This window comes from Natator depressus, chromosome 5 (genome assembly GCF_965152275.1).
Source record: "Natator depressus isolate rNatDep1 chromosome 5, rNatDep2.hap1, whole genome shotgun sequence".
In the NCBI taxonomy this organism is placed as follows: Eukaryota; Metazoa; Chordata; order Testudines; family Cheloniidae; genus Natator; species Natator depressus.
In genome coordinates, this window is record NC_134238.1 from 122,212,282 (window position 1) to 122,232,860 (window position 20,579).

Here is a 20,579-nt window from a genome sequence, read left to right on the forward strand (position 1 = left end):
CTCTCACACACACACACACACACCCCCCTTGCACCCACTTTTGTTTCCGGCAGGGCTCCAGAATGGCTGAGCTCATCTCCTTGGTAAAGGCATCTCTTCAGGTGCCTCCATTTGACACTCTTCCTTTGAGACTTTTCTCAGGTAGACAGCGGCAACAGCCCATTGAGAACACTCGTCTGTAGTGTTGCCTTACTACACACTGGAAGCCAGACTCTGAGACCAACTAACAGAGGGAAGAACCCAGGGTGTTAGGGCACTATGGCCTTCAGAGGAAATGGGGTGTGTGGAGAGCTGAGAACCTACTATTGGTAATGAGCGAAGTTAAAACGGTCACATACAGTGGTGGGAGACTGCCGGCCCTTGCCTCTAATCCAGTGCAAGAAGCTCAACAGGTTGGAAGTGCCCAGGAAAAGAGATGGTGAATTGTTAAATCCCAGTTGCCTGGAGTTGTCAAAATGCACCCCTGCACACACACGCGCACACGCACAGGGAGACTAGCTGCAAGAAATAGAGCAGCAGATAGTCTTGCTGAAGCATGGACATCAGCAGGGAGGAAGGACGCAGGCTGGCTATTAGCCAGGCACCTGCCTAACCTTTCCTACTGCCTAGTGTAAACCTAGCCAGGCCAATAACTGTACAGGCACGTGGCTCAGGGTTGTGGGAGATCCATGATGGGACCAGTGCTGGGCTTGTAATGCATTTTCCTGAGAGCTTGTGTCTGTGCTTGAAGTCACAAGTGGGTAGTGGCATCTAGGCAGCTCCATCACTGTTGCTTACCCTAACTCAGGCTTGAGCTATTAAAAAGCTTCAGGCAAGACCATGTCTCCTGGGTTCAGCACTACAACAGCACCATGAGCAGGAATGGCTGTGTTGCTCTCAAGGATGGAGACTAGTAACCATAGTGGTGATGGAAGCAGCTCCTATGGCTGGTTACTCCTCATCTCATTGGACAGGGCCTGGCTTGTACTCCAAAGGACTGGGGATTGCAAGCTCTTCAAAGTCAGAAACTGCCTGACTGACAGGCTAACCTGCCTCTGCAACTGGAGGTGTGTTACAAACCCTGCTGTGTTCTGGATTAACAAAGGCCCCTACAACACACTCAGGGGGAAGAGTGAGTAAGAGCACTCGCTAGGTGGAGCCCTGCTGGGGTGAGTGAAGGTCATAGCCTGCTCCTTCTAGGGACATGGAAGAGTAAGTACAGACTTTAGTAGTGCTGTTCAGCAAATGGGACTTCAGTGCTCAAGCCCAAGGACGCTCTTTAGTCCACATCTAATAAAATGTGTGAGGTGAATGAATGGATTTCACCTCAGCAGACATTGGCTTCAAACTTGGATAGAAGTAGTAGCTGGATTTTCTTTACACCATGAAGAACATTGCAGCCTGCATTTCCCGAGCGCAGCCCCTGCAGCTAATCCTTCCGTAGAGAAGGAGTGGTTGTAACATATGCCCGGCTAGGGTCAGAGGTAAGATACCCTATAGTAACTGGTGCTGGACCAGTCTTAAATTATATAAAGCAAATACAGTAACCGACTAACCCACCGGATGCAGTACTTACGGCTCAAGGAGCAGTGGGTTATTTCAGCAAACCCCAGGATGATCCACCAACAGGCTCAGGTATTTAATCCAAAGGCCTGTTGGAGGTTCCAAGGTGTGAGCATAGAGATCACACCAGCTACACCCCAATGGTCTGAATATTAGAAGGAGGAATGGGAAAAGGAAAAAGATGCTTCCTGCCCCCAGCTGGCTTTCTCTCCTGGGTGGCACCCTCTGGATAATTAGTGATTGTAGCTGTAGATCCCAGGTAGGAAGACTTGTAGTGTGCTCTCAACAGGGTTGGGCTTGCTGCTTCTGCTGGCTGCCTGTGTGGGAGGGCTATGGATGGGAAGGCGGTTTCTAAGCCCTGAGCGTGCAATGGTCTCTCTGTGCTAGGGATACTTGCACCTGTGCAGAGCCCTCTGGAACTCAGCTACTCTTCCCAACTGCCTGTTGAAGTTCCTGGGGTCTGAGTAAATGCAGGGGCTGGTTTGTGCAGGGCTCATTGTAGAATCAGGGACTAACACTGCCCCACTCTGGCCCTTGCAGCCACTGAAGCTGAAGATCGTGTGTCTGGATGGAGGCCCACTCACATCCCTCTGTGGGACAGACACATGGGTATGAACATCTCGGCTTGCTTTAAAGGAGTGAGGTGAGCACCTGGCTCAGCCCCAGGCCTCTGTCACTCTGCTTAGCTGCTCCAGGCATTTGCACTCCCTGCTTTGATTTTACTCCCTGTGTGAAGGGTGATGGGGAGGTTATGGGACGAAGTTATGCCTGGTGTGATCTGCTGTCACTCTGGCTGGGAAGGACCCTGGCACTGAAGTAACTAGGCCAGGAATGATAATGGGGAGAGGGCAGAGCCGAGCATAGTGGCTATAACTGACACCCCCCCAAACTTTTCCCTGAGCTTGTCTCCCCACTTAGTCCTTCCCTGTGGCTGTGTCACCCCCAGCATCTGCCCAAATGCTCCCCTGATGCCCCCTGAGCCTGGGGGTTCCACGTATCGAACTGACACTTATATTGGAACTGCTAACTGCACTCAGTCTTTAACCCCTTATTGCCCAGTGTGGGGCAACTAACTCTCTTTGCGGTTCTGGGCCTAACTCACTTAGGCCTTGCAATGCTGAGAGGAGCAATAGCTAAATACCTTTAAAAACCTGTGCTACGTTCTCTTCCCTGGACAAGTCAACTAACAGGAAAGCTATAAATGAACTGAGGAAGCAACTTGTACCAGCTGGGCCAGAGTAACTTCGCCAGCCTCTTCTGGAGTGGGCAAGAAAGCAAAATAATACAACAGCTATCAGCACTCTCCTCTCCTAGAACTGTTTTACTGACAAAAAACCACCTACACTGAAAATGTTCCCAGGGAAATGGAGCGTAAAGGCGCTCTTCAGAGGGAACAACTGGAGCACTCTGAGAATATGAAGCATTCTTATTATTTGTATTACCGTAGCATTTCAAAGCCAAAATCAAAACTGGAATCCCATCGTGCTAGGTACTGTCTTAACACAGAGTAAAAGGCCTGCCCCAAACAGCTCATAATCTGAAATTAGGTTTGCCAGCCCGCCAGGATCGTTCTGGAGTCTCCAGGAACTAAAGATTGTCATGTGATGAGACCGCCAGGAACACATCCAACCAAGTTTGGCAACTCTGAAACCCTGTAACTTTTCAGAGGTTCACAGCCCTCACTGGGCAAAGTAGAGAATGCAGCTGTGTGATTGGTCTCCTGAGCTGTCTGTCAAGTGTGTCCAGCCCCATGATGACATCATCACAGGAATATAATGGCTGAGACCTGGGGGAGGTCTGAGTATTGGTGAAGGATTAGTAGTGTGGAAGTTTGGTAAGAGGTGTGGTTAAGCTATGTCTCAGGCTCTGGGGGGTTTAGATGGCAGTTCTTAGCTACTTTCAGTGCTTGGTAGCTGTACTTGTGTAAAGCATTTCTAGCTGAGTCTTCTGAACAAACAGTCCAGGAAAGGAAACTGTCTGCCTTCCAGAGTGGGAGGCCTGGATTAATGGTATGTTCCAGGAGATGGAGGCTTCCCTAGAGGAGAATAGAATATTTAACAAGGAGAACTAAATTAGAGCCTGGACTATGAAAAACTCTCCACTCACCATTCTACCTGAGCTAAGCTATGCTGTTCCCACTCAGGGATGAGGATTGGGACTTCTGGTTGTGGTCTGAGTTTTGGCTTGTCATGACGATCTACAGGTGGAAACACTTGACTGAGGTGGCTGATTCAGCTGAGACTGGAGTGCTGGGTAACCAATATGTATCTGAAACAGGTAATGCAGGAAACACTAAAGGAAAACAGGCCTGGTGCCTTCCTATAAAGGCCCTAGCTTTCTAGTTAGTAGTCTCACTCTCGCCTCTAGGGGTGATGGTGTCAATTTACCTGAACTGGAATCTCTTTCTTTACCAGACCAGTCTTTAACTGACAATAGAAAATATTTGTATTTTTACCAGCTAAATTGGCTTTAAAATAACCAGCCTGCCATAGTGGGCATCTCCTACGTAGACTCATAGATATTAAGGCCAGAAAGGAGATGATCATAATGGTCCTATGTAATTCAGTATCCAGGGAGGCTCCTACACTACTCACTCAAGAGGTCCCTGAAGGCTCACCAGTGGTACCTTCTCAATTCAGTGTTCTGTGTGTGTAGTCAATGGCTACTACCTTCAGCAGGGTAACTTCTGTCAGTGATTGTACTCTGGGACAAATGGAATTAGCCCTGGTATTAACTGGGAAAAGACTAAACTAGGAGGGTGCCTCTGAGCTTTGCAGGTGTCCTGGTGCTTCCCTTGGGAGGCATTGTTGGGTCTAGAAGTCTGAGGAGAAGCTTTGGGAGTGTGTAACACCGATAGACACTGGTGATGGGCAGGATCAAACCTGGGACCTCTGGAGCTAAATGCATGAGCCTCCACTGCATGAGCTAAAAGCCACAAGGCTCTTAGCTAAGACTGTAGAGCTGATGCGTTAATCTCTGTCTCTCTAACTGGTCCTGGTGCCATGAGATAGGACAGAAGAACATACCCACAAGGTGTGTGGATTACAAGTGCATCCCTGGGTTTGAGGAACTGGCTGTCTCTGAGCCTGCCTTAGATCAAAGGTTTAAGGCCCTGGCCTGTTCTCTGTACAGAGAGACTTTCTACAGGGGGACAACCTGGTCTGGCTCTTGGAGAAAACGGACCGGGGGCAGCTCTCCTGGTGTTCCTACACAACATTGATTTCACTGGCTCCTGCTGTAGCCACTCAATATTCCTTTTTGGGTCTTGCAGGGACATCTCACTCCACCATGTCTGCTAAGGAAAATGAACCACAGGTGGAGATCCAGGCAGAGGAGCAACAGGTGGGTCCCTCCTGGGGAGGCAGGTGTGCTTGGCAGCTAGCAGGGCTGTTCTAGCTTGAAGGTCTCCACTGCTGGAGACAGGGACTCGTAACCACAACACTAGCTAAATGCTCCAAGTTCTAGTTCTCAGAGTGCCGTAGTCACAGCCCACAAGTGCCCCCTGAATCCGGGAGGAGCACCAGCACTGGTGCCCCTGTGAATGCTCTCTGCACTAGAACACCGGCAAATCCCGCTGACTGCAATGCCCAGTGGGGGCACTGTACCGGGTGCTGGACTGAGACATGGTTCCTGATTGGGAGAGACTGCACTTGGAAAGACAAAAGGTCTCTCCACTCCTGCTCTCACTGATGGAATGAGATCGTGACACAGTTCTGTTTTGTTGGTGGGGGTGCCAGGATGGAAACCTTGCTGAATATAGGCAGCTGTTCCAATGGGACCAGGCTTCTGGGTGTGTAACTAATGTCACAGGCAGGCCACTGAACCCCTGCTGACAGGGACAGGAGACTGCCTAGCTCTGAGGACAGTCTGCTACAGAATCAGGAGTTGTAGAAGGAAAGAGACAGGAGGGGCACCTTGACAAGCCAGGAGCTCTTCCCCACCTGACTCCTCTTTCACTCCCCCAGACTGCAGCGGACAGGGTAGCTGGCATGCCCTTGGTCAGCTCTGCCTGTGAAATGGCCTCTGCCAGCTACGCTGCCATCAAAGAGACCCACCCAGCCATCAAAGGTGTCTGTGAGGTGGCAGAGACTGGGGTGAGGGCCATCACCTCTGCTGCCATCACCGGGGCATGGCCCATCCTGGCCCAATTGGAGCCACAGCGTGAGTAAGGGAAGGGAGGCTGGAACACTCCTGTGTGTGTGGTGGGGGAGGTGGGTCTGGGGACAGGCTCAGCCTACAGTGGCTCTAGGCCCACTACTGAACTCGGCCTCCAACTGGCAGCAAACAGAATCCACAGACTCCCTTCTCCTGCTCCCCTGAACTTGGCTAGCTCCTAGACGTGATCTGGCCAAGGCATTGGCGATGTGCGGAACAGCTCTGATGGCTGCAGCAGCTGCTGTTGGGGATCTTGCTCAGGTACCAGCGGGGAGCTGGGCCAGCCTCGAGGCAGGCAGTGCCCAGGCACAATCCCTGGTGTGCGTGGCTGGCCCAGTACCACACAGCCACATGCACTGTGTATGGCACCTAATGCCATGGAGTAATACCTGCTAGAGGGCACAGGAAGCAGCTCCAATGCTAAAAGGATCTGAGCCCATTGCAGGCACTGGAGACTCCTGAAACCCTCTAGGAGAAGCTGGGGGTGGATGAACAGATGGCTGGCAGCCGGATCTCCTGAGTGCTAAACCTGGCGCTGACCCAGACTGGCTCCATAGCCTTGGGCAACTTGCCCAACCCCTCTTCCTTGGCTTTCCCATCAGTAACCTGGGACACTTGCTTAGGAACACCAGTCCTCCAGTGTACACAGATTAGCAGCCCCACGAGATCTGTGCACGTGAAGGAATTAAGGGAACGAGTTCTGTGGTTGTGTTTCAGTTGCAGCAGCCAATGAATGTGCCTGTCGGGGTCTGGACAGACTGGAGGAGCAGCTGCCCATCCTGCAGCAGCCGATTGAGAAGGTAACCACAGGAGTGTCACGGCTGGTCCTGGAGCAGGATGAGGTTGTGGGCCCTTCACTTCCGCTAGGTGTTCAGTGACCTCTCTTCTGACCCCTTTCCCTCTAGGTGGCTTTGGATGCCCAAGACCTTGTGCGTGCCACAATGGTGGGTGCCAAGGATGCAGTGTGCAGCACGGTCACTGAGGCCAAGGATGCAGTGACCAGCATGGTGGGCGTGGCCCAAGGGGCTCTCCAGGAGAGCATGGAGGTGACAAAATCCGCCGTGACCAGCAGCATGAGCACAGTGATGGGCTCCAGCATGGGGCAGATGGCTGCCAGTGGCATAGACACAGCATTGGGGAAATCTGAGCAGCTGGTGGACTACTACCTCCCCATGACTGAGGAGGAGCTCGGTAAGAACCCCTCTGCTGAATACAAACCAATGTGACCCTGGTGTCTTGAGGTGTGGTTTGGACTCACAGCTGTTCAGTGCTCACAGCTGAGCTGCCAAAAGAGACACCTCTCCTTCGGGCTCCCTTGCAACCTAGCTTGGCTACTAGCCCTCTCCTTGTTCCTTCATGCTGGGCCCTCAGCTAGCCCTGTTGTCTGGCTCTGACGCTGCTCCCTGTGCAGCTACCCGCTGCCTTACTGGTCAGTGCTGCAGGGCATCCAAACGTACCCTGGGAAATATTCCATCGGTCACAAGCTTTGGGAGGGCTGAACGCATCCCTGCCCTGTATCCTGGCCCTGCGAACCGGTGGTGCAAGTAGATTTAAACTCTTACCAGTACGGCGACTCATGGGAGGGATCCAAAAGGGCAGGGGGGTTACGTGACTCCCCCCAAACGACCCCACCCTGCCTTGTGTGCAGGAGCTCTACAGACCCCAGACAGGAGATGCAACTGTGTGGAAGAGCTGGTGGGGGGCCAACTGGGGGCGGTACAGCCACACCGGAGGAGGTGCCAGCCTTCTGCTCCTTTCACTGCTCCAGTTCCTGAGAGCCCTGCAGTTTTCAGTGGATACCAAACGTCATTCCAGTATGTCATACCAGCAACAAATGTCTTAATGGTGCGGCGTACCTGACCTTACTGCCTTACTTGCACCACTGCTGCCAACTGATCGTTTCCCCTTCCAGCTGAGCTTGCCACAACTCCCGTTGAGGGGCCTGGAGAGGCTCCTGCAGAGCAGCGGAGTTACTACGTGCGTCTGGGTTCCCTTTCGAGCACGCTGCGCCAGCGAGCCTACCAGCACGCCCTGGGCAAGATGAGACAAGCCAGGCAGCGCACCCTGGAGGTCCTCTCCCAGCTCCAGCAAATCATTGACCTGGTAGGAACACACCTCTCCCCTGCCCTGTAGCTGCTGTGGGTCATGGTCTGTCATAAATATAAAGGGAAGGGTAAACCCCTTTAAAATCTCTCAGAGGAAAAATCCTCTCACCTATAAAGGGTTAAGAAGCTAAAGGTAACCTCGCTGGCACCTGACCAAAATGACCAATGAGGAGACAAGATACTTTGAAAAGCTGGGAGGAGGGAGAGACACAAAGGGTCTGTGTCTGTCTGTATGCTGTGTTTGCCGGGGATCGACCAGGATTGGAGTCTTAGAACTTTTAGTAAGCAACCTAGCTAGGTATGTGTTAGATTATGATTTCTTTAAATGGCTGAGAAAAGAACTGTGCTGAATAGACTGATTATCCCTGTCTCTGTGTCTTTTTTGTAACTTAAGGTTTTGCCTAGAGGGATTCTCTATGTTTTGAATCTAATTACCCTGTAAGGTATCTACCATCCTGATTTTACAGAGGTGATTCCTTTACTTCTATTAAAAGCCTTCTTGTACGAAAACTGAATGCTTTTTCATTGTTCTAAGATCCAAGGGTTTGGGTCTGAGGACACGTATGCAAATTGGTGAGGATTTTTACCAAACCTTCCCCGGGAAGTGGGGTGCAAGGGTTGGGAGGATTTTGCGGGGAAAGAAGCGTCCGAACTACATTTCCCGGTAAACCCAGTTAGAGTTCGGTGGTGGCAGTGGAAATTCCAAGGGCAAAGGGTAAAATTAATTTGTACCTTGGGGAAGGTTTAACCTCAGCTGGTGAAAGTAAGCTCAGGACGTCTTCATGCAGGTCCCCACATCTGTACCCTAGAGTTCAGAGTGGGGGAGGAACCTTGACACAGTCTCTGCAGCCTCCCATGCTCAGTGCCATTGGCACTGTTTGTTCCTAGACCCAGCTGTGTCGCTGCAGTAGTGCTGCCGGCTTGCTGCCCACACCTAGCTGTGGGAGAGCTTCCCTGGCCAGCCACCTCCTGCTCTTCCCAGCTAACTGCCCTCTCCTCCTGCAGATCAACCAGGCTGTAGATCAGAAGCTTCACAATGGCCAGGACCGTCTGTACCAGATGTGGCTCCAGTGCTGCAGGGGGAAGTTGGAAGGGCAGGAGGAACCAGACTCCGCAAAGGTATTCTCCTCCTTCTCGCCCTGACAGCCTTGCTCCAGTGAACTCCCCCCATCTGTAGGGGAAACTTGCAGATACTCCAGTCTCTTTCTCCTTCCATCAGGTTGAAGCTCAGGCTCTAGCCACGTCCCAGAGCCTCACCCAGCAACTGAAAACCACCTGCCTTACTCTCCTGGGCAGCATCCAGGGCCTTCCCAGCACTATCCAGGACAAGGCCCAGCAGGTCTCGAGCAGTATAGAAGAGCTCCAGGCCTCCTTCTCCAGTGCCGGCTGTTTCCAGGATCTGTCCAGCAGTGCCCTTGCCCGTAGTCGGGAGATGGTGACCAAGGCCCAGGAGTCCCTGGATGAGCTGCTGCAATACATGACGCAGAACATTCCCCTGGACTGGATCGTGGGACCCTTCACTCCCACTGGAGACTCCCCACTGTGTCCTAATGAGCTGGTGGAGGAAGGAAAGAAGGTGGAGGCCTGAAGGGTTCCCCCTGCTGCTGGAAGGAATCCAGCTGAATTGGCAGCATAGCTAGTGTGGGGTCTCCTCGCTGAGGCCACAGTTCTGCTTTGGCAGATGGTGGACTGAGGTCAACTCTTCCTTCTGCAGAATTACAGAACGTGAATATCATTTCCCATGCACACTTACCCAGAACCATGTATTACCAGTTACAGGGTGGCGTCACTAGTCATGCAGGACTGCATCCCTTGCAGGGCTAGTCTGCTTCTCTCAGAACATGGATTGTAACTGACATACATCTGTCTTCCTCTGTACATAGGAAGTGCTCCTCAGCTTGATATTTTTCGTAGCTCTTTGTAATGTGTAATACTAGGGTTTAATGTCACAATAAACTTCAACTGCATTCAAATTGCTGTCTGCTTAATGTGATTCCCTCCCTGGCTCGTGCTCTGTACAAACATATACTGTACAGGTGACCCCAGGCCCCTCTTCTACATACATACACACACACACTTTTTTTCTCTGGCAGGGCTCCAGAATGGCTGAGCTCATCTCCTGGGTGAAGGCATCTCTTCAGGTGCCTCCATTTGACACTCTTCCACTGAGACTTTTCTCATGTAGAAGGAGGCAACAGCCCCTTGAGAACACTCGTCTGGCTTCCAGTGGGTAGCAAGGCAACATTACAGACTCTGAGACCAACTAACAGAGGGAAAGACCCAGGTTGTTGAGATAGGGCACTATGGCCTTGAGAGGAAAGGGGGTGTGTGGAGAACTGAGAACCTACTACTGGTAATGAGCGAAGTTAAAAGGGTCACATACAGTGGTGGGAGACTGCCAGCCCTTGCCTCTAGTCCAGTGCAAGAAGCTCAACAGGTTGGAAGTGTCTCGGAAAAGAGATGGTGAATTGACAACTCCAGGCAACTGGGATTTAAGAAAACACACACACAGGGAGACTAGCTGCAAGAAATAGAGCAGCAGACAGTCTTGTTGAAGCATGGACATCAGCCAGCCTGCGTCCTTCCTTCCTCGCTGCCATTAGCCAAGCACCGGCCTAACCTTTCCTACTGCCTAGTGTAAACCTAGCTAGGCCAATAACAGTACAGGCACATGGCTCAGGGTTGTGGGAGATCCATAATAGGACCAGTGCTGGGCTAGTAATGCATTGTCCTGAGAGCTTGTGTCTATGCTTGAAGTCACAAGTAGGTAGTGTCATCTAGGCAGCTCCATCCCTGTGGCTTATCCTAACTCGGGCTTGAGATATTAAAAAGCTTCAGGCAAGGAAATGTCTCTTGGGTTCAGTACTGCAGCAGCAGCATGATTAGGAATGGGTGTGTTGCTCTCAAAGATGGAGACTAGTAACCAAAGTGGTGATGTAAGCAGCTTCCATAGCTGGTTATTCCTGATCTCATTGTACAGGGCCTGCCTTGTACTCCAATCGACTGGGGATACAAAGCTTTCCATAGACTCCCAGAATATGGGGGGTTGGAAGGGACCTCAGGAGGTCATCTAGTCCAACTCCCTCCTCAAAGAAGGACCTATTCCCAATTAAATGATCCCAGCCAGGGCTTTGTCTAGCCTGTCCTTAGAAACTTCAAAGGAAGAAGGTTCCACCACCTCTCTAGGTAATGCATTCCTGTGCTTCACCACCCTTCTAGTGAAAAAGTTTTTCCAAATATCCAACCTAAACCTCCCCCACTGCAACTTGAGACCATTGATCCTTGTTATGTCCTCCGCTACCACTGAGAACAGTCTAGATCTATCCTCTTTGGAACCCCCTTTCAGGTAGTTGAAAGCAGCTATCAAATCCCCCCTCCATTCTTCTCTTCTGCAGACTAAACAATTCCAGTTCCCTCAGCCTCTCTCATAAGTCATGTGTTAGTCTCCCTAATCATTTTTGTTGCCCTCTGCTGAACACTTTCCAATTTTTTCACATCCTTTTTGTAGTGTGTGGCTCAAAAGTGGACACAGTACGTCAGATGAGGCCTCACCAATGTCAAATAGAGGGGAACAATCATATCCGTTGATCTGCTGGCAATGCCCCTATTTGCACAGCCCAAAATGTCTTGGCCATCTTGGCAACAAGGGCACACTGTTGACTCATAGCCAGCTTCTTGTCCACTGTAACTTCAAGGTCCTTTTCTGCAGAAAAGTCAGAAACTCTCTAATTGACAGGGAGCGATCACTGAGGCTAATTTGCCTGTGTAACTGGAAGTGTGTTACATACCCTGCTGTGTTCTGGATTAACAGAGGCCCCTCCAACACACTAGCTAGGTGGAGCCCTGCTGGGGTGAGTAAAGGTCCTAGCCTGCTCCTTTTAGGGATATGGAAGAGTAAGTGCAGACTTCAGGACTGGTGGTCAGCTAATGTGACTTCTGTGTTCAAGCCCAGTGAAGCTCTTTCCTCTTTAGTCCAAGTCTAATAAAAATGTGATGTCAAAGAGTGGATTTCACATCGACAGATATTAGCTTCAAACTTGGATAGAAGTGGGAGCTGGATTTTCTTTACACCATGAAGAATGTTGCAGCCTACGTTTCCCGAGCGCAGCCCCTGCAGCTAATCTTTCCGTAGAGAAGGAGCGGTTCTAACACATCCCCAAGCCAGGGTCAGACCTAAGAAACCCGATCGAAAATGTTGCTGGGCCAGTCTTAAGTTATGTAAAGCAAATGCAGTGACTGACTAACCCACCGTGTGCAGGATTTATGGCACAAGGAGCAGTGAGTTATTTCAGCAAGCCCTAAGTAGGCAGACTTGTAGTGTGCTCTCAACATGGTTGGGCTTGCTTCTTCTGCTGGCTGCCTGTGTGGGAGGGCTATGGATGGGAAGGTGGTTGCTAAGCCTTGGGCATGCAATGGTCTCTCTGTGCTGGTGTTACTTGCACCTGTGCAGAGCCCTCTGGAACTCAGCTACTCTTCCCAACTGCCTGTTGAAGTTACTGGGGTCTGAGTAAATGCAGGGACTGGTTTGTGCAGGGCTCATTGTAGAATCAGGGCCTAAAACTGCCCCACTCTGACCTTTGCAGCCACTGAAGCTGAAGGTCGTGTGTCTGGATGGAGGCCCACTCACATCCCCCTTGTGGGACAGTCCCATGGGTGTGAACATCTAGGCTTGCTTGAAAGGAGTGAGGTGAGCACCTGCCTCAGCCCCAGGCCTCTGTCACTCCCTGCTTTGATTTTACTCCCTGTGTGAAGGGCAATGGGGAGGTTATGGGAAGAAGTTATACATGGTGTGATCTGCTGTCACTCCAGCTGGGAAGGACCCTGGCACTGGAGTAACTAGGCCAGAGAATGATAATGGGGAGAGGGTAGAGCCAAGCATAGTGGCTATGATTGACTCCCCCCCCGCCCAAACTTTTCCCTGAGCTTGTCTCCCCTCTTAGTCCTTCCCTGTGGCTGTGTCATCCCCATCATTTCCCAAATGCTCCCCTGATGCCCCCTGAGCCTGGGGGTTCCACGTATTGAACTGACACTTATATTGGAACTGCTAACTGCACTCAGTCTTTAACCCCTTATTGCCCAGCGTGGGGCAACTAACTCTCTTTGAGCTACCAGCAATCTCCTCTCTTAGATTGTTTTAGTGACAAAAAACCTTCTACACTGAAAATGTTACCAGGTAAATGGAGCATAAAGACGCTCTTCAGAGAGTCCAGCGGGAGCCAAAATTGGCAACTCCAAAACCCTGTAACATTTAAGAGGCTCACAGCCCTCACTGGGTAAAGTAGGGAATGCAGCTGTGTGATTGGTCTCCTAAGCTGTCTGTCAAGTGTGTCCAGCCCCATGATGACATCATCACAGGAATATAATGGCTGAGACCTGGGAGAGGTCTGAGTATTGGTGAAGGATTAGTAGTGTGGAAGTTTGGTAAGATGCGTGGTTAAGCTCTGTACTATGTTTCTGCTTCTTTGGGTGTTTAGATGGGGGCTCTTTCTTACACAGAATGTGACACAATGTCTTGCCTGATGGCTAGTAGTAGCTAGGATTGAATGATCAGAAGCTCTTAGCTACTTTCAGTGCTTGGTAGCTGTACTTGTGTAAAGCATTTCTAGCTGAGTCTTCTGACCAAACAGTCCAGGGAAGGAAACTGTCTGCCTTCCAGACGGGGAGGCCTGGATTAATGGTATGTTCTAGGAGATAGAGGCTTCCCTAGAGAAGAACAGAATATTTAACAAGGAGAACTAAATTAGAGCTTGGACTATGGGAAAACCCTCCACTCACCTCTACCTGAGCTAAGCTATGCTGTTCCCACTCAGGGATGGGGATTGGGACTTCTGGCTGTGGTCTGAGTTCTGGCTTGTCCTAATGATCTGCAGGTGGAAACACTTGACTGAGGTGGCTGATTCAGCTGAGACTGGAGTGCTGGGTAACCAATATGTATCTGAAACAGATAATGCAGAAAACAATAAAGATAGCAGGCCTGGTGCCTTCCCATAAGGGAAACGCTCCCTGGCCCTAGCTTTCTAGTTAGTGGTCTCACTCTCATATCTAGGGGTGATGGTGTCCATTTACCTGAAGTGGAATCTGTTTCTTTACCAGACCAGTCTTTAACTGACAATAGAAAGTATTTGTATTTTTACCAGCTAAATTGGCTTTAAAATAACCAGCCTGCCATACTGGGCATCCCCGATGTAGACTCATAGATATTAAGGTCAGAAGGGACCATTATGATCATCTCCTATGTAACTCAGAATCCGGGGAGACTTAAACACTACTCACTCTCGAGGTCCCTGCAGGCTCACCAATGGTACCTTCTCAATTCAGTGTTCTGTGTGTGTCGTCCATGTCTACTACCTTCAGCAGGATAACTTCTGTCAGTGATTGTACTCTGGGACAAATGGAATTAGCCCTGGTATTATCTGGGAAAAGACTAAATGGAGAGGATGCCTCTGAGCTGTGCAGGTGTCCTGGTGTTCCCTTTGGGAGGTATTGTTGGGTCTCGAAGTCTGAGTAGAAGCTTTCGGAGTGTGTAAATGGGGTGTTACATCGGGTGGGATCTGAGTTTCTACAGAGAATTCTTTCCTGGGTATCTGGCTGGTGAGTCTTGCCCCTAAGCTCAGGGTTTAGCTGATTGCCATATTTGGGGTCAGGAAGGAATTTTCCTCTAGGGCAGATTGGAAGAGGCCCTGGAGGCTTTTCGCCTTTCTATGTAGCATGGGGCACGGGTCACTTGCTGGAGGATTCTCTGCTCCTTGACATCTTTAAACCACGATTTGAGGACTTCAATAGCTCAGACATAAATGAGAGGGTTTTTGCAGGAGTGGGTGGGTTAGATTCTGTGGCCTGCGTTGTGCAGGAGGTCAAGTTAGATGACCATAATGGTCGCTTCTGACTTAATATCGATCGATCTATGTGTAAATCACCAACAGACCCTGGTCATCGGCAGGATCAAACCTGGGCCCTCTAGAGACTCATGCAATGACAGAAGACCACACACAGACAAACTGGCTGTTTCTGTTTCTGGGCCTGCCTTAGATGAAAGGTTTAAGGCCCTGGCCTCTTCTCTCTGTAGAGAGACTTACTACGGGGGACAACCTGGTCTGGCTCTTAAAGAAAACGGACCGGGAGCAGCTCTCCTGATGTTCCTACACAAAATTGATTTCCTGCTGTAGCCACTCAATATTCCTTTTCGGATCTTGCAGGGACATCTCACTCGACTATGTCTGCTAAGGAAAATGAACCACAGGTGGAAATCCAGGCAGAGGAGCAACAGGTGGGTCCCTCCTGGGGAGGCAGGTGTGCTTGGCAGCTGGAAGGGCTGTTCTAGCTTGAATGTCTCCACTGCTGGAGACAGGGACTCGTAACCACAATACTAGCCAATGATTGTAGCTCTGAGTGCCGTAGTCACTGCCCACAAGTGCCTCCTGAAGCCAGGAGGAGCACTGGGGACTGTTTGAATGCTGTCTGCACTGTAACACTGGCAAATCCCGTTGACTGTAATGCCCAAGGGCCCCCAAAAAAGAGGGGGGCATTGTACCGTGTCCTGGACCGAGACATGGATCCTGATCGGGAGAGACTTCACTGGAAAAGACAAAAGGTCTCTCCATTCCTGCTCTCGCTGACAGAAAGAGACTGTGACATAGTTCTGTTTTGTTGGTGGGTGTGCCAAGATTGCTGAATATTGGCAGCTGTTCGAATAGGACCAGGCTTCTGGGTGTGTAACTAATGTTACAGGCAGGCCACTGAACCCCTGCTGACAGGGACAAGAGACTGCCTAGCTCTGAGGACCGTCTCCTACAGAATCAGTAGATGCAGAGGGAAAGAGACAGGAGGGGCACCTTGACAAGCCAGGAGCTCTTCCTCAGCTGACTCCTCTTTCCCTCCCTCAGACTGCAGGGGACAGGGTGGCTGGCCTGCCCTTGGTCAGCTCTGCCTGTGAGATGGCCTCTGCCAGCTACGCTGCCACCAAAGAGACCCACCCAGCCATCAAAGCGGTCTGTGAGGTGGCAGAGACTGGGGTGAGGGCCATCACGTCTGCTGCCATCACCGGGGCACGGCCCATCCTGGACCAGCTGGAGCCACAGCGTGAGTAAGGGAGGGGAGGCTGGAACACTCGTGGGTGTGTGGTGGGGGAGGTGGGTCTGGGGGCAGGCTCAGCCTACAGTGGCTCTAGGCCCACTACTGAGCTTGGCCTCCAACTGGCAGCAAACAGAATCCAGACTCGCTTCTCATGCTCCCCTGAACTCGGCTAGCTCCTGGACGTGATCTGGCCAAGGCATTGGCCTTGCGCGGAGCGGCTCTGACGGCTGCAGCAGCTGCTAGTGGGGACTCTTGCTCAGGTACCGGTGCTGAGCTGGGCCAGCCTAGAGGCAGGCAGTGCCCAGGCACAATCCCTGGTGTGCGTGGCTGGCCCAGTACCACACAGCCACATGCACTGTGTATGGCACCTAATGCCATGGAGCAATACCTGCTAGAGGGCACAGGAAGCAGCTCCAATGCTGAAGGGATCTGAGCCCATTGCGGGCACTGGAGACTCCTGAAACCCTCTAGGAGAAGCTGGGGGTGGATGAACAGATGGCTGGCAGGGGGATCTCCTGAGTGCTAAACCTGCGCTGACCCAGACTGGCTCCATAGCCTTGGGCAACTTGCCCAACCTCTCTTCCTTGGCTTTCCCATCAGTAACCTGGGACACTTGCTTAGGAACACCAGTCCTCCAATGTACACAGATTAGCAGCCCCACGAGATCTGTGCACGTGAAGGAATTAAGGGAACGAGTTCTGTGGTTGTGTTTCAGTTGCAGCAGCCAATGAATGTGCCTGTCGGGGTCTGGACAGACTGGAGGAGCAGCTGCCCATCCTGCAGCAGCCGATTGAGAAGGTAACCACAGGAGTGTCACGGCTGGTCCTGGAGCAGGATGAGGTTGTGGGCCCTTCACTTCCGCTAGGTGTTCAGTGACCTCTCTTCTGACCCCTTTCCCTCTAGGTGGCTTTGGATGCCCAAGACCTCGTGCGTGCCACAATGGTGGGTGCCAAGGATGCAGTCTGCAGCATGGTCACTGAGGCCAAGGATGCAGTGACCAGCATGGTGGGCGTGGCCCAAGGGGCTGTCCAGGAGAGCGTGGAGGTGACCAAATCCGCTGTGACCAGCAGCATGAGCACAGTGATGGGCTCCAGCTTGGGGCAGATGGCTGCGAGTGGCATAGACACAGCTTTGGGGAAATCTGAGCAGCTGGTGGACTACTACCTCCCCATGACAGAGGAGGAGCTTGGTAAGATCCCCTCTGCTGAATACAAACCAATGTGACCCTGGTGTCTTGGGGCGTGGCTTGGACTCGGTGTTCACAGCTGATCTGCCAAAAGAGCCACCTCTCCTTCAGGCTTCCTTGCAACTTAGCTTGGCTACTAGCCCTCCCCTTGTTCCTTCTTGCTGGGCCCTCTGCTAGCCCTGTCGTCTGGCTCTGACGCTGCTCCCTGTGCAGCTTCTCGCTGCCTTACTGGTCGGTGCTGCAGAGCATTCAAACATGCCCTGGGAAAGATTCCATCGGTCACAAGCTTTCGGAGGGCTGAATGCATCCATGCCTTGTATCCTGGCCCTGCCAACCGGTGGTGCAAGTAGATTTTAATTATTACCAGTACAGCGACTCATGGGAGGGACCCTAAAGTGGGGGGGGGCACATGACTTTCCCCCCCCCCCCAAATGACCCCACCCTGCCTTGTGCGGGGGGGCCCTACAGACTCCAGACAGGAATTGGAACTACATGGAAGGGCTGGTGGGGGGGCCAGCTGGGGGCAGTACAGCCACACCGGAGGAGGTGCCAGCGTTCTGCTCCTTTCGCTGCTGTGGTTCCTGAGAGCCCTGCAGTTTTCAGTGGATACTGAAGGTCATTCCAGTACGTCATACCAGCAACAAATGTCTTCATGGTGCGGCGTACCTGACTTTACTGGCTTGCTTGCACCACTGCTGCCAACTGACCCCTTCCCCCTTCCCGCTGAACTTGCCACAACTCCCGTTGAGGGGCCTGGAGAGGCTCCTGCAGAGCAGCGGAGTTACTACGTGCGTCTGGGTTCCCTGTCTAGCACGCTGCGCCAGCGAGCCTACCAGCACGCCCTGGGCAAGATGAGACAAGCCAGGCAGCGCACCCTAGAGGCCCTCTCCCAGCTCCAGCAAATCATTGACCTGGTAGGAACACGACCCCTCTCCGCTGCCCTGTAGCTGCTGTGGGTCACGGTCTCTGCAGCCTCCCCTGCTCAGTGCCATTGGCGCTGTTTGTTCCTGGGCCCAGCTGTGTCACTGCAGTAGTGCTGCCTGCCTGCTGCCCACAGCTAGGTGTGGGAGAGCTTCCCTGGCCAGCCGCCTCCTGCTCTTCCCAGCTAACTGCCCTCTCCTCCTGCAGATCAACCATGCCAAGCAGGCTGTAGATCAGAAGCTTCACAATGGCCAGGACTGTCTGTACCAGATGTGGCTCCAGTGCTGCAGGGGGAAGTTGGAAGGGCAGGAGGAACCAGACTTCGCAAAGGTATTCTCCTTCTCGCTCCAGTGAACTCCCCCCATGTGTAGGGGAAACTTGCAGATACTCCCATCTCTCGTTTTCTCCTTCCATCAGGTTGAAGCTCAGGCTCTAGCCACGTCCCAGAGCCTCACCCAGCAACTGAAAACCACCTGCCTTGCTCTCCTGGGCAGCATCCAGGGCCTTCCCAGCACTATCCAGGACAAGGCCCAGCAGGTCTCGAGCAATATAGAAGAGCTCCAGGCCTCCTTCTCCAGTGCCAGCTGTTTCCAGGATCTGTCCAGCAGTGCCCTTGCCCGGAGTCGGGAGATCGTAACCAAGGCCCAGGAGTCCCTGGGGGAGCTGCTGGAATACGTGATGCAGAACATTCCCCTGGACTGGATCGTGGGACCCTTCACTCCTGCTGGAGACTCCCCACCATGTCCTGATGAGAGGGTGGAGGAAGGAAAGAAGCTGGAGGCCTGAAGGGTTCCCCCTGCTGCTGGAAGGAATCCAGCTGAATTGCCTGCATAGCTAGTGTGGGGTCTCCTCACTAAGGCTGCAGTTCGGCTTTGGCAGACGGTGGACTGATGTCGGCTCTTCCTTCTGCAGAATTAAAGAACCTGAATGTCCTTTCCCAGGCACACTTCCCCAGAACCATTTGTTACAGGGTGGCCTCACTAGTCATGCAGGACGGCATCCCTTGCAGGGCTAGTCCTGCTTCTCTCAGGACATACATACAGCTGTCTTCCTCTGTACATAGGAAGTGCTCCTCAGCTCGATATTTTTACTAGCTTTGTACTAGGTAAAACTAGGGTTTGGTGTCACAATAAACTGCAACTGTATTCAAATTCCTGTCTGCTTAATGTGATTCCCTCCCCGACTCGTACTCTGTACAAACGTATACTGTACAGGCGACCCCATCCCCCTCTTCTCTCACACACACACACGCACACCCCCCCCCTTGCACCCACTTGTGTTTCCGGCAGGGCTCCAGAATGGCTGAGCTCATCTCCTTGGTGAAGGCATCTCTTCAGGTGCCTCCATTTGACACTCTTCCTTTGAGACTTTTCTCAGGTAGACGGCGGCAACAGCCCATTGAGAACACTCGTCTGTAGTGTTGCCTTACTACACACTGGAAGCCAGACTCTGAGACCAACTAACAGAGGGAAGAACCCAGGGTGTTAGGGCACTGTGGCCTTCAGAGGAAATGGGGTGTGTGGAGAGCTGAGAACCTACTATTGGTAATGAGCGAAGTTAAAAGGGTCACATACAGTGGTGGGAGACTGCCGGCCCTTGCCTCTAATCCAGTGCAAGAAGCTCAACAGGTTGGAAGTGCCCAGGAAAAGAGATGGTGAATTGTTAAATCCCAGTTGCCTGGAGTTGTCATAATGCACACAGGTGTGCACACGCACAGGGAGACTAGCTGCAAGAAATAGAGCAGCAGATAGTCTTGCTGAAGCATGGACATCAGCAGGGAGGAAGGACGCAGGCTGGCTATTAGCCAGGCACCTGCCTAACCTTTCCTACTGCCTAGTGTAAACCTAGCCAGGCCAATAACCGTACAGGCACGTGGCTCAGGGTTGTGGGAGATCCATGATGGGACCAGTGCTGGGCTTGTAATGCATTTTCCTGAGAGCTTGTGTCTGTGCTTGAAGTCACAAGTGGGTAGTGGCATCTAGGCAGCTCCATCACTGTTGCTTACCCTAACTCAGGCTTGAGCTATTAAAAAGCTTCAGGCAAGACCATGTCTCCTGGGTTCAGCACTACAACAGCACCATGAGCAGGAATGGCTGTGTTGCTCTCAAGGATGGAGACTAGTAACCATAGTGGTGATGGAAGCAGCTCCTATGGCTGGTTACCCCTCATCTCATTGGACAGGGCCTGGCTTGTACTCCAAAGGACTGGGGATTGCAAGCTCTTCAGTCAGAAACTGCCTGACTGACAGACTAACCTGCCTCTGCAACTGGAGGTGTGTTGCAAACCCTGCTGTGTTCTGGATTAACAAAGGCCCCTACAACACACTCAGGGGGAAGAGTGAGTAAGAGCACTCGCTAGGTGGAGCCCTGCTGGGGTGAGTAAAGGTCGTAGCCTGCTCCTTCTAGGGACATGCAAGAGTAAGTGCAGACTTCAGTAGTGCTGTTCAGCAAATGGGACTTCTGTGCTCAAGCCTAAGGAAGTTCTTTAGTCCAAGTCTAATAAAATGTGTGAGGTCAATGAGTGGATTTCACATCAGCAGATATTAGCTTCAAACATGGATACAAGTGGGAGCTGGATTTTCTTTACACCATGAAGAA

At 51.9% G+C, this 20,579-nt stretch overlaps 2 protein-coding genes across 2 annotated transcripts; both read left to right on the top strand.

Annotated features, from left to right (window-relative positions):
• Positions 1-1,183: 1,183 nt before the first annotated feature.
• On the top strand, positions 1,184-9,390 carry LOC141988004 (perilipin-3-like). The gene is made up of 9 exons (XM_074953827.1): positions 1,184-1,191; positions 3,327-3,376; positions 4,784-4,884; positions 5,508-5,703; positions 6,415-6,497; positions 6,603-6,888; positions 7,610-7,800; positions 8,808-8,921; positions 9,022-9,390. Exons 1-9 carry the CDS (start codon positions 1,184-1,186, stop codon positions 9,388-9,390), a joined length of 1,398 nt encoding a protein of 465 aa, XP_074809928.1.
• Positions 9,391-11,688: 2,298 nt separating this feature from the next.
• On the top strand, positions 11,689-18,768 carry LOC141988005 (perilipin-3-like). The gene is made up of 9 exons (XM_074953828.1): positions 11,689-11,696; positions 13,174-13,223; positions 14,969-15,069; positions 15,686-15,881; positions 16,591-16,673; positions 16,779-17,062; positions 17,783-17,975; positions 18,190-18,312; positions 18,400-18,768. Exons 1-9 carry the CDS (start codon positions 11,689-11,691, stop codon positions 18,766-18,768), a joined length of 1,407 nt encoding a protein of 468 aa, XP_074809929.1.
• Positions 18,769-20,579: the final 1,811 nt, after the last annotated feature.